Genomic DNA, 14,031 nt, shown 5'->3' with positions numbered 1-14,031 from the left:
CCGGGTTTCTGGCACTGTAAAGCAGGAACTCTACTGCTGCACCACTGTGTCACCCGGTGGGTGTTGGTGTAATTATTCAAATCAGGCATTTGTACCATTGGAACATGGATTTGAAGTTTAACTTGCACCTGAGGTGTGACTTTGGATTGAAGATCAACATAAAGCATAGACACTATAAAATTGTGCTTGAAAAGATTTGTCAAACAATGATATTAAACATTCTTACACTTCACACTGGTTCAAGATGAAGAAAGTCTGTATGTTTGCACAACTTACCCTTACATTGAACACCATTGCCTGTATATCCGGGTTTACAGATGCAGTTGTGACCTCCAACAGTATTAAAACACAGAGCATTCTCATCACAGCTGTGTTGATCTGTGCTACATTCATCGTGTTCTGAGGAGAATAAGAAGAAATAAAAAAAACATGAATACTAAATAATAGATTACATTTCTAAAACTTGCCTCAAAGAAACAAAAAGCTATGAGTTTTGTTGGGAACATCAGTATTTACCACTGTAATGTCAGCAATTTAAAGACTTCCATCTGAGCACAGGTTCCTGAAATGGTAGTTAGGTTAATAGCTGTGTCGCTCCTGCGAGCACGTTACAACAACTTTCCGCCACCGATCTGCTCAAACATCCTGCATCACGATAGACCTCAGACAGGGTGTGCTTTCCTGTTGATTTCAATGGAGGGGAACGGCTACAAGGAACGTCTGATGAACAGTCCCAATCTGAAATGTTCCCTATCCATGTTCTCCAGGGATGCTGTCTGACCCGTTGAAGTACTCCAGCACTTTGTGTCCTTCTTTGTAAAACAGTATCTGCATTTCCTTGTCTCTAACATAGATTTTGCACAATAATCTGTGACAATTTATTACAAACTCCACTCTGGTCTAGTTACTTAATGTTTCTATATGTTGGACTGTCAAGTTTTTTTGCAGTTTTGACGGTCTTTGCCTTGATGCTTCTCATATGTTTATGTACAGGCCTTGGCCTGTCGTTCTTATGATCCCACTATGAAGCTGTAGGCCCAGTTGAACATATGTGTCAATAGGGCCCAATACTTCATGGTGGGAATCAGTCCTAGTCTGGACTCTAGTTCCCACCAGGGCAACTACCAAAGGTTAATCTGTGTTTTGTTTGGGAATCCACAGTGAGCATATGCATCTCAGAAGATCCTTGGATTCCAGACCTTTTTTTAGTTTGTTTTTTCTTTTAATTTGTGCACATTAAAACATTCCGAAGAATTCCAAATGTAAAATGTAAATTTAAATATTTCAGTCCCCCATGCATTTATCTGGGATTTCCTCAAGACAGATATATCTGTTCTTATGCTGTAGAGATTGTTATAATTTATAAATTTAAAACTAGTCATGGTTCTCTTTGCACATCCAAGGTTATTATAAGGGCAGTGGAATATGAAGGATAGCTAGGGGTGGCACAATGGCACAGTAAGTAGAGCAACTCTCTCAGTGCTGGAGACCCGACTTCCATCCTGAACTTGGATGCTCTCTGTGTGGAGTTTACATGTTCTCCCTGTGACCTCGTGGGTTTACTTTGGGTGCTCTGGTTTCCACCCCAAAAAAGACGTGCGGGTTGGTAATTTGATTGGTTGTTGTGAATTGCCCCCGGTGTGTGGGAGATGGGTAGAATCTGGAGGAAGCTGATGGGAATATGGGGAGAATAAATTGAAGAATTTGTGTAGATGAGTGGTTAATGGTTGGCATGGCCTTGGTGGGCTGAAGTGCCTGTTTTTATGCAGTAAATTCAAATTCTAGCTCTTTCTAAGGTCATTTTATGCGTTCTCAACATGAAGAAGTACTCTTGAGATTGATTTGTGATCTTTTTTAGTAGAACCATAGTCGAGGTTTTCATTATCAATGGATAATGAGGAGCAAAGCTCTGTGCAAAGTTTCAATGGTGGCATTGATACATTGTGAAATAATGTATTGAATTGATTGGCACAGCAAATGAAAAAAAAACGACATGCCCATGTAGTATTCACTGTAAATATCATAAATAAAAAATATTTCTGGAATAAATGCCCAGTTAGTGGAGTTGAAAGTTTATCCATAACGGCATCTCTTTCTTCCACTGGTTCTCAGAATAATCTTCCTGTTTTGTTTCAAGATAAATGATTGCTCAGTTCCATTGTTAGTTACAAGGAGGCGCAGCAACAATTGTGATAAATGAACAGAAATCTTTCCTATAAATAATATTTTGCTTTGATCCATGGTTCAAATATTGGCAAACAATGTAAAAAATATTTGTATTGCCTGTTCTCACAATTTGGAGTTGCAATTATTGCTCGCCAGCTGAGTAATTTCTAAGGCAAATTCATGTAAACCAGAGGCAGACCAAAGTCAAAATATAGTGATATATTCCCTTTCCTAATGAACACTACCAAACCAAAATAGAAAATGCTGGAAGAATTCAGCGGGTCAGGCAGCATCTGTGGAGGGAATGGAGAGGCGATGTTTTTCATTGAGACCATTGTGCAGTAAAGATTTTTGTTAATTTTCCACTGAACCAGTTATGTTGTTATTGTATTTTCGAGTGTCAGACCAAAAATTACCCCCATTACTGGGATTTGAAACACAGCACTAATTTTGTGTCTAAGCATCACACAATACCACTTAGTACTGCCTTCCAGTATTCATGAGTGGAGCAAGGCCAGTTTGTATTCTGACTTCCTTAAGTTTTATATATTGAATGTTCTATGTACGGCACTGAAAATTAGGCCAAGTGATAATAATCTTATGTATGACAGGATGTCGGGGCAGCAGATGCTGCAATACCTACAAACCTTGATTATCTTTTTAATCTTTAATTAAATGTCATAATTCACAGAACCGGGACCTGTATTATTCTGTCAATCCTTATCAGTTGAACTTCAATACTCTCCCTGGTCTCATGACAGTAACACTATGGAATCAAATGTTGCTGTGGAATGGTGAAGCCAAGGATCTGCATTATATACGTGCGTCCAATTCCTCCATTTCTCTCTCCCTCAGCACCACCATCTGATTAGAGACAATGTCACTGAAGTGGGACCCAGAACACGCGAGGTCCATGCATGGAGGTCTGTGCATAGGAATGACGGCTATGTATTTGTGACAGCAAAGGCAGATGATCACAGTAAAGCAAGATGGTGCCGTCATTAATGTTAGAAATATTATAATTGTAAATTTTGACTGCATCCTGATTTGCATGCATATTAGTTTAATTTAACATATGAATGGTATGCAATTGAAATGGTTACATTGTTTCCAAAATGTAAAAGCTACAGGTAATTGGATATTATGATATTTCCATTCCAAAAATTAGAAGACATTTTGATGGCACTATGACGTAGTTCAAAGGTTTAGAGGGCTAGTATGGGGTGGAAGATTGCAACCTTCACGTTGTCCGCCCTGTTTCGACTAATGCAATCAACCCGGCATGCACAATCAAATAAGATCAAATAGAACAAGTTGTCGTACAACTTTAGGCTGTACGCGCCATACGCAAGAAGAAGAAGAGGGCTAGTATCAAATAAACTGTTTGACCTTGCAGTTTATTGCCCTGTGACTTTCCTTTACTGGTGCCAACTGTGTTCAGGACAATACAGCTTTGTCCACAAGCAGGTGTCAAATGGCCCCATTGTAAGTACGAAGAGGTTCACCGCTGCATCAGTTCCAACCCTGGAGACACCAGTTTCTCTCCTTGATGGGCTTCTGACCAGTAATAAATGCTTACACACCACCACAATGTTGGATATTTGGGTGCACAATTTGCACCAGAAAACAAGCAACAGGGTCAATAAATGTCTGGGTTATTTACACAATCTTGCATATTATGAAAGGTTAATTGTTGATGAATAGGAACAAACCTGAAGCTTTCAACCATACACACTTAAGAATCTTGTTTTACTTTGAACCAGGGAATGTTATTTAGGAGCATTTAACATTTCAGGAATACATTGATGCATATATTTATTATCGACGTGAGTAAAACCTCATGCACTTCCAAAAGCTCCGGCACCTCAGAGCTAACAGCGTGTGACAGCTCAAATGTCCTGCGTTAGTCACATTCAGTGGGCTGTGACAAGGTAAATGACACCAATTACCTGGTATAATTACTGCCGCTGACAGTATCTTCCCTCAAGTGATTGTTTGATGAGTTTTGCAATGCCTGTGATGTCAATCCCTACTTCAAGTGAGGCCTCTGTTGCTGTCAGTTGTCCATGCGTACATACTGATTTACTGTTACAGCAGTCTGCTCCCAATATCACACTCTGATCAGTCAACTCAACAGGACCGACAGGACTCAGTTAATTCCAGCACAAACAAAGTATTTAGAATCATATTCTACTGATATCTTAAATTGACATTGGAAACCCAGGAAGAAAATGATTCCATCCTAAATCATCAATTGCTGCAACCAAAAGCATTGCAAAATATTATTTTGAAATGGCTTGTCCATTTGTGTAAATTAGGGGGTAAATTCCTCATTATGTGAGCCGAAGGAAAATTGATTGGTCTTTTTAAATTTGCGTGATACTTTTGTTGTGACTAAATTGTTTAATTTTGTTTTTCTTTCCAGGACTTGTTTTTTCTCCTTCATCGGCCTTCCGTTTGCAGCACATGTTCAAACTTATAGCAACAACTTGTCAAATAAGATGCGGGCTGCTTTACTCCACCTCAGTTCACTTTCCATTAGATACTAGATAGTTATATAGCTAACAATTCAGGAACTCTGTGAGCCTTCTTGCAAAGGTTCCTGAGAAATATGGTTGAATATGAAGGTCCCAGCACTAACTACTTGGAACATGTGTTTGCAAATATGCTTCAGTTTAAACTAAGTGTTAACATTTATGTCACTTTTAAAAGTAATAATTAAAATGAGAAAGAAAAGTAATGTGCAGTAAAGAAATTAAGATGATGGGATTTCAAAGGTTTATCTTTAAATTGTCTTTGTTCTAGTGGAAGCCTATTGGCCTGATACATTAGCTCTGTTGTGTACTCTACAAAGGCTGCCTAGCTTGATGTGTATTTCCAAAATCTTTCATTTTTATTTCATACAGTAGAAAGGGCAATGCAATTGGAAGTACTTTAAAAAAGACTTCCATAAATGGGTATGATTAACATACATCCTGCTTCATTTTAACATTAATTATTGGCTATAAGGTGGATCAGTAGATCCGGTTTCCCTATTATTGCCACCATTTGCACAGAGATGCTGAGTGGCTGGAGTGTTTGGCTGTTTCCAACAGCAAGATGGTTTATTATACAGATCTGGCTCCTCCAATACATCGGCATCATTCTGATTATTTGAGGATACTAGTTTTCACTCTGCACACTCCACTTGTTTATGTGTTGACCTTAGAGTCATACAGCATGAAAACGGGTCCTTCGGCACAACTTGCCCAAACCGTCACACCTATACTGGTCCCACCTGCCTGCGTTTGACCCATATCCCTCTACAGGTGCACAGTCGAAAGCATGCTGACCGGTTGCATCGTGGCTTGGTTCGGCAATTTGAGCGCCCTGGAGAGGAAAAGACTACAAAAAGTAGTAAACACTGCCCAGTCCATCATCGGCTCTGACCTTCCTTCCATCGAGGGGATTTATCGCAGTCGCTGCCTCAAAAAGGCTGGCAGTATCATCAAAGACCCACACCATCCTGGCCACACACTCATCTCCCTGCTACCTTCAGGTAGAAGGTACAGGAGCCTGAAGACTGCAACAACCAGGTTCAGGAATAGCTACTTCCCCTCAGCCATCAGGCTATTAAACCTGGCTTGGACAAAACTCTGATTATTAACAACCACTTTCTGTTATTTGCACTTTATTTGCAGTTTATTTATTCATGTGTGTATATATTTATATCATGGTATATGGACACATTTATCTGTACTGTAGTAAATGCCTTACTATTTTTCTGTGTGCTTAAGCAAAGCAAGAATGTCATTGTCCTATACAGGGACACATGACAATAAACTCACTTGAACTTGAACTTGAACATACCCTATCCATGAACCTGTCTAAATGTTCCTTAAATGTTGCAATAGTACTTGCCTCAACTTCCTCTTCCGATAGCTCATTTCATACACCCACCATCCTTTGTATAAAAAAAAGTTACCCCTCAGATTCCTATTAAATCTTTCCCCCCTTACCTTAAACCTATGTCCTCTGGTTCTCGATTACCCTACTCTGGGTAAAAGACTACCAGCATTTACCCTATCTATTCCTCTCATGATTTTATACACCTCTATAAGATCATCCCTCATCCTCCTGTGCACCAAGGAATAAAATCCTAGCCTGCTCAACCTCTCCCTTTCGCTCAGCCCCTCGAGTCCTGGCAACAAACTCGTAAAAAGACCACAGTGAATGCAGTTGGCCTTGATGGTGTCATGGCTGGTTATTCTTATACTGAACAGTAATATTGTCAGAATTGTGAATCCAAACCAGAAGAAGTAACAGTGTCCCTCCACAAATGCTACTAAGAGTCTTGGATTCATCTACCTTTTCCTTTTCATCTCCCTTCTCTGTATTTTTTTTCAGGCCAGCATGACCTTTGATCAACCCAATTTTGCATTGACCTTAAGAAGGTAGATCCCACTGGGTTCTGGGGATTTATCAGTAAGACACAGATGAACCCCAAATTCAGAATGATCTGGGATCCTACACACTTACCAACGAGCAGTGCTGACAATACAGATCCATAGTCAGCAATCATGCTTGCAAGTTATAGGAGTAGAATTAGGCCAATCAGCCCATGGAGTCTACTCCACCATTCAATCATGGCTGATCTCTGCCTCCTAATCCCATTTCCCTGCCTTCTCCCTTGATATCTGTTCTAATCCAAGAGCAGAGATCAGTGGTATGAAGACAAAAGGGACTTCAGATGCGAGGATCAGCCATTTCTAGGCACTATAGACAAGGAATCACTTCTACTGCACAGAACTATAATGATATGCACAAAATATTGGGCTCCAGTAAAACTTTTCACTGTGCTTCTAATTGTATTTTGTGAGCCATTTTACAGTTTTGTTTCCTTCTCTATGTTGTATGCCAGAGGTCAGATGAGAGCACCCTCAAAATACTCTCGAGCATGTGTGAAACCCCAGTGTGACTCACATCTCACTGCTCATTATATACAAGAACAATAGATGTCACACTTTGTAAGGAGGGAGAGAAATTAAATTGGATAGGTGTCTATTAGCTGGCTGAATTGTATGGGAGTTCAATGCAGATTGACTGAAACCTACCTATTAGTCTGCAATTAAACTGCAATGAGTCCAAATTGTGAAATGGCAATAATTTTTTTTGACAGCAATACAGATTTAAAGAAATGTCCTAGAGGACCCAAACACGGGTGGTTTTAAACTGGATAAGGGGGGTGGGGTGTCGAATGGGATAGTGGAGGATGGAGTTAAAGGGAAAGGGTTTCTTAAATGTGTGAGCATAGAGACAGAGGGGTGTAAAATGAGGGTAGAAGCAATAGGTAGCAAGGTGAAAAGTAAAAGTGGCAGGCAGACAAAACCAGGGCAAAAATCAAAAAGGGCCACTTTTCAACATAATTGTATAAGGGGTAAGAGTGTTGTAAAAACAAGTCTGAAGGCTTTGTGTCTCAATGCAAGGAGCATTCGTAATAAGGTGGATGAGTTGAATGTGCAGATAGCTATTAATGACTATGATATAGTTAGGATCACGGAGACATGGCTCCAGGGTGACCAAGGCTGGGAGCTGAACATCCAGGGATATCCAATATTCAGGAGGGATAGAGAGAAAGGAAAAGGAGGTGGGGTAGTGTTGCTGATTAGAGAGGAGATTAACGCAATGGAAAGGAAGGACATTAGTTTGGAGGATGTGGAATCGGTATGGGTAGAGCTGCTAAGGGGCAGAAAACGCTGGTGGGTGTTGTGTACAGGCCACCTAACAGTAGTAGTGAAGTTGGAGATGGTATCAAACAGGAAATTAGAAACATCTAGTCTAACATCGGTAGTGGGGAAACTGCTAGAGTCAGTTATTAAAGATGGGATAGCAGCACATTTGGAAAGTGGTGAAATCATTGGACAAAGTCAGCATGGATTTACAAAAGGTAAATCATGTCTGACGAATCTTATAGAATTTTTCGAGGATGTAACTAGTAGCGTGGATAGGGGAGAACCAGTGGATGTGGTGTATCTGGACTTCCAGAAGGCTTTCGACAAGGTCCCACATAAGAGATTAGTTTACAAACTTAAAGCACACGGCATTGGGGGTTCAGTATTGATGTGGATAGAGAACTGGCTGGCAAACAGGAAGCAAAGAGTAGGAGTAAACGGGTCCTTTTCACAATGGCAGGCAGTGACTAGTGGGGTACCGCAAGGCTCAGTGCTGGGACCCCAGCTATTTACAATATATATTAATGATCTGGATGAGGGAATTGAAGGCAATATCTCCAAGTTTGCGGATGACACTAAGCTGGGGGGCAGTGTTAGCTGTGAGGAGGATGCTAGGAGACTGCAAGGTGACTTGGATAGGCTGGGTGAGTGGGCAAATGTTTGGCAGATGCAGTATTTTGTGGATAAATGTGAAGGTAACCATTTTGGTGGCAAAAACAGGAAAGCAGACTATTATCTAAATGGTGGCCGACTAGGAAAAGGGGAGATGCAGCGAGACCTGGGTGTCATGGTACACCAGTCATTGAAAGTAGGCATGCAGGTGCAGCAGGCAGTGAAGAAAGCGAATGGTATGTTAGCTTTCATAGCAAAAGGATTTGAGTATAGGAGCAGGGAGGTTCTACTGCAGTTGTACAGGGTCTTGGTGAGACCACACCTGGAGTATTGCGTACAGTTTTGGTCTCCAAATCTGAGGAAGGACATTATTGCCATAGAGGGAGTGCAGAAAAGGTTCACCAGACTGATTCCTGGGATGACAGGACTGTCTTATGAAGAAAGACTGGATAGACTTGGTTTATACTCTCTAGAATTTAGGAGATTGAGAGGAGATCTTATAGAAACTTACAAAATTCTTAAGGGGTTGGACAGGCTAGATGCAGGAAGATTGCTCCCGATGTTGGGGAAGTCCAGGACAAGGGGTCACAGCTTAAGGATAAGGGGGAAATCCTTTAAAACCGAGATGAGAAGAACTTTTTTCACACAGAGAGTGGTGAATCTCTGGAACTCTCTGCCACAGAGGGTAGTCGAGGCCAGTTCATTGGCTATATTTAAGAGGGAGTTAGATGTGGCCCTTGTGGCTAAGGGGATCAGAGGGTATGGAGAGAAGGCAGGTACGGGATACTGAGTTGGATGATCAGCCATGATCATATTGAATGGTGGTGCAGGCTCGAAGGGCCGAATGGCCTACTCCTGCACCTAATTTCTATGTTTCTATGTTTCTAAGAGATGAAGGCACAAATAAGAGAAATGCTGTATCAGTGATTCTACAAGCTATTGATCCAGTGGTATCACTCATTATTTTTAGCCGTTCCTGGGAGGTTTGTATAATAATAAGTATGTTTCCACACTCCGATCAAACAGAGAGACTAAAACACTTGTTTCTGGCTGAGTACTGACAGCATCTCGAATATACAGGAAACTTCTTATTTCCCTGGAGTGCCCTATTTTATTAACGGAGCACAAGGCCCTGAGCAACCCACAGGAGCCAGGGCCAATGAACCCTGCAGTTCCAATTTTGGAGAGCAGGGTGGTGAATAAATATTTGTCAAAAACGGTATATTCCCTTGATATTCAACCCATGCTTTGGCTCTCGAGCAGACCGCATAAATGGGTTTTTTTTATGCTTCATCGGTTTTTAATTGTACATTAGTGAGGGAATTACTCTGCTTCTGAATACTCTCTTGCTCACATGACCTTTGTGACTTTAGACTCCAGAGATCCAGCGTGGAGACAGGCCCTTTGGCCTACCGAGTCCACGCCAACCAGTACACTAACACTGTTCTACACACCAGGCATAATTGACAATTTACAGAAGCCAATTAACCTACAAACTTGTATGTCTTTGGAGTGCAGGAGGAAACCGGAGCACCAGAGAAAACCCATGCAGTCACTGGGGGAGAATGTACAAACTCCACACAGTCAGGATCGAACCCAGGTCTCTGGCACTACACCGCCTGACCTATTGCACCAATCCTATACTCTTTCTTCTCAGTTTGTGGGAGTTGTTCTGGAGATGAATATTCTTAATGCATGGAGGAGCAAACTGTCTGATACCCATCTTTGAGAAATGTTTCATGAATCCCTTGGCACAGTGGCTGCACATTACTATTTTAGTGCCTACTAAATGCACTCTTGCTGAGTTAAGACCAAGGTTTGAGGTTCAATTCCCACTCCAGGTGTATGAGCATAAAATTTAGGTTACTTCTGACAATCCCAGGAGAATTCTGAACCTCTGGAAAAGCTATGTTTAAGATAAGTTGATAAAGCAAGTTTCTGTCAGATGTAAAAGACCCTATTGTGCCATTCTCAAGAGGTTCCCTGGAAGCAGTGTTTATTGCTCAACCAACATCAATAAAAGACAGATCATATTACTATCTCCACGTGTCTCTGACATTGCAAAAGTAACAACACTTCAGAAGTACAATAGCAGTAAATTTCCTTAGGATATATTAAGATCTTAAAATGGCCAGATTTCTCTGTGAAATTATACCAGCATTCTCTTCCCCCAACTCTCTGCAAATATTATAAACAGCAAAGATCAAGGTTCTGGCTTTGCCTGGTACCAAGTACTTAATCAAAGCTTGTCCCAAATTTCCTAGTGGATTTTTTTTAGACTTTAGAGATACAGCAAGGGAACAGGCCCATCGGCCCACCAAGTCCGTGCCAACCAGCAATCACCCCACACACTTGCACTATCCTACACAAGACGAGCAATTTACAATTTTACCAAATCCAATTAACTGGACTTTACTGGACTTTATCTTGCACTAAATGTCATGCCTTGTATCTACACACTGCGGGCAATTTGATTGTAATCATGTGTTAGACTCTTTTACTGACTGGATAGCATGCTACAAATATTTTATTGTACTTTGGTACACGTGATAATAATAATAAACTAAACTAAATCAACTTTGAGAGACAACTTAATTTACCTGATTAGATGGCTTTCCTCACTATTTTCTAGTTTCCCTCTGAACAAATTGAATTGGGATTTTGTATATCTTCTTAACATTTGTACATTATCAAGCCAGACTCCTATGAATGTAAAACAACACTTAACATTTTATGGGATTCGGATTCTGTCTGGTAGTAGCATAATGTAATCCACCCAGCCTTATACTAGTTGGCTCTTGCAGGTGGCGGTTGTTGAGTTACCTCCATTCCAATATCAAGTGGATTAAGTAATTAGAATAATAATTATCAAGTTATTAGAATATGGTCAGCCATTTCGGAATAAGATTAAGGGTAAGACAAATTGAGCCAAAGGGTCTGTTCCCATGCTGGTTTTTCATATATGATGTATTAAAGTATTTTTATTTGTAGGCATTTCATTTCCTGGCCTTGAAATGACTGGTCGTGAGGAATCAGTCAATGGAGTTGAGATTGGAGCGAAGATCCACAAAGTAGTTACAAAGCCAAATCATGTGTAGGAAAGAAATACAGATGCTGGTTGAAATCGAAGGTAGACACTAAATGCTGGAGTAACTCAGCGGGACAGGCAGCATCGCTGGAGAGAAGGAATGGGTGATGTTTTCGGTCGAGATCCTTCTTCAGACTGATCAAAGCCAAATCATGGTTGATTCAACCTGTGGCTATCATGCACCATGGCTGGAATAACCTTTTATGTACATGAGGCTCTCAGTCACCTCAAACCTCAATGGGTGTCAACAAACAGTGCAGGCTAAAATGGTGACCGAGCCCAAAATGTTGTGTTCTAAGATCCTTATCTAATGGGTCATATTGTTAATAATTTAGTTTAGAGATACAGCATGTAAATAGGCCTCTTGGCCCACAAAGTCCGCGCCGACCAGCGATCTGTGTACACTAGCACTATCCCATACACCAGGGTCAATTCACAATTTTTACCAAAGTCAATTAACGTACAAACCTGTACGTATTTGGAGTATGGGAGGAAATCAGAGCTCCCTGGGAAAACCCACACGGTCATGGGGAGAACGTACAAACTCCGTACTGCAGCCATGGTCAGGATCGAACTGGGATCTCTGGCGCTGCTAGGTGCTGGCACCGTGCTGCCCATAATGCCATCTATCTACATACTTATAAAACTCTGATCTTGGATGTGTGTGTATTTATTTGTGTGTGTATGTCTTGTTCGTCTGAGTTTCACATCTCCTCGAAAACACGACGGGCTAATGGTGAAATCTTTACATATTCCGATAGAGATTTATGCCATGATGTCAAAAATCACCTCAACTGAAAATTTGATGCATTATTTCCCGAGCTATTTATGAAAATGTTCACAAATGTGCAGAAAATTAGAAAAAATAACTGGTTTTCCCTGTGCTTAGCCCTGTGCTTAGCCCTGCTCGCAACATTGTTGCTATCCAAGTACGCTGAGATGCTCGCCCTTACAAGTGCAAATGCATTTTTTTTAAAGTTTAAACATAAGGGAGGCTGATTAAGGCGAAATGATCAGCCCCTGCGCAGTTGTCGGCTATGGGTGAGTGCTGGACTAAGGAGAACGGCTTGCGTTGGGAGACCAGGCTTCCCGTGTGACAGGGCCAGTTGGCCTAGTTGCTCTTAAAAGGCACTGATAATTGGTGACAAACTGCAAGTTTGCAACATCGACAATTCCACAAGTAAGAATTTCATTGTTCCATTTGGGGAACTATGACAATAAAACACTCTTGTGCCTTGACTCTTGAAACAGCAAAGGTTTCAGACCTAAGTTAATACACTTTTTATTGCATTGCCATTATGATTACATAGCTTTGCTGTCAAGCTTCAGCACTACTTCGGTCAGAAGGAACAATTTGGGAATATTCTGTGCGTCATTATTGATAGATTTGTTTTCTCTTCAAAATCCATACTGCTTACAGAACACTGAACTTGCAGCAAATGTCAGACTGTGTGCCTGAGTCCATAGACTATGGTTAAAATCTGCTTGCCTGTCACTCTCCACAATATTTATCTGCCCAGGCACCATGAAGGTTGTTTGCACTCAAATCAGCTAAGTCTATGTCAATCTCAAGATGCTGCTGTGACACTTTGATTATTTTAAAGCACCTACCAGCATTGCTAGCGATCCGGCGTCATGCACTGTTCCTCCTGAATCTGAAACCCTGCCACATACCTTTTTATCTGAAATGATACCTTTGAATGCACACATTTAAAGCTAAAGATGACCATGGGTTATTGAAGATGTGCTGCTTAAGCATATATTAAATGATTGCCGATTTAAAATGATTGGAAAGATGTGAATTTGTCATTGATTTCCCCAACTTGCTAGATTTGTAACGTATTCTGAGAAACTACTTTGATTACTTGAACTACTTGAACTAGATTCACAGTATCCCTGTTACAGCTGTGCCAGGTGACATGACTAAAATAATGTTGCAGTACCTGCAGTGTTGCTGTGGAATCAGTTTATTTGTTGGTTGACATCTTTCTGTGTTAAAGGTACTTTCTAAATGGTGCGTAAACAGTCTGCCCAGTTACAGTACATGAGGTGATGAGATATAGCCTACATGTGATTTCAATCCCAATGCCACTTGATTAATAAAACACTAAATGGCAATAATATTTCCTCAACAAAGCCGAGTTTTACATCAGGCTGTTGTTCATAGACCACAGCTCGGCATTCAACACCATCATCCCCTCCAAACTGGTCACCTGGTCACCAAGCTCAGGGAAATGGGGCTCTGCGCACCTCTCTGCAGCTGGATCTTCGACTTCCTCAACGACAGAACACAGTCAGTACAAATTGGCAGCAACACTTCCTGCTTGATAACCATCAGCTCAGGAGCAACTCAAGGCCTGGTGCTCAGCCCTCTGCTCTACTCACTCTGTACCCAAAATAGTGTAGCCGGACACAGTTCCAACTCCATCTTTAATTTCACCAATGACACCACTG

At 41.0% G+C, this 14,031-nt stretch overlaps 1 protein-coding gene across 1 annotated transcript in view; it reads right to left on the bottom strand.

The window, feature by feature from the left end:
- Nucleotides 1–14,031, bottom strand: part of nell2 (neural EGFL like 2) — a 257,810-nt gene that overhangs the window by 114,405 nt on the left and 129,374 nt on the right. Inside the window, exon 14 of the mRNA XM_033038138.1 lies at nucleotides 277–399. Coding sequence (XP_032894029.1) covers nucleotides 277–399 — 123 coding nt within the window. The remainder of the gene's footprint in view (nucleotides 1–276; nucleotides 400–14,031) is intronic.

Source organism: Amblyraja radiata, chromosome 19, assembly GCF_010909765.2.
Source record: "Amblyraja radiata isolate CabotCenter1 chromosome 19, sAmbRad1.1.pri, whole genome shotgun sequence".
NCBI classification, from domain to species: domain Eukaryota; kingdom Metazoa; phylum Chordata; class Chondrichthyes; order Rajiformes; family Rajidae; genus Amblyraja; species Amblyraja radiata.
This window is presented reverse-complemented; position numbering and strand designations above follow the sequence as displayed.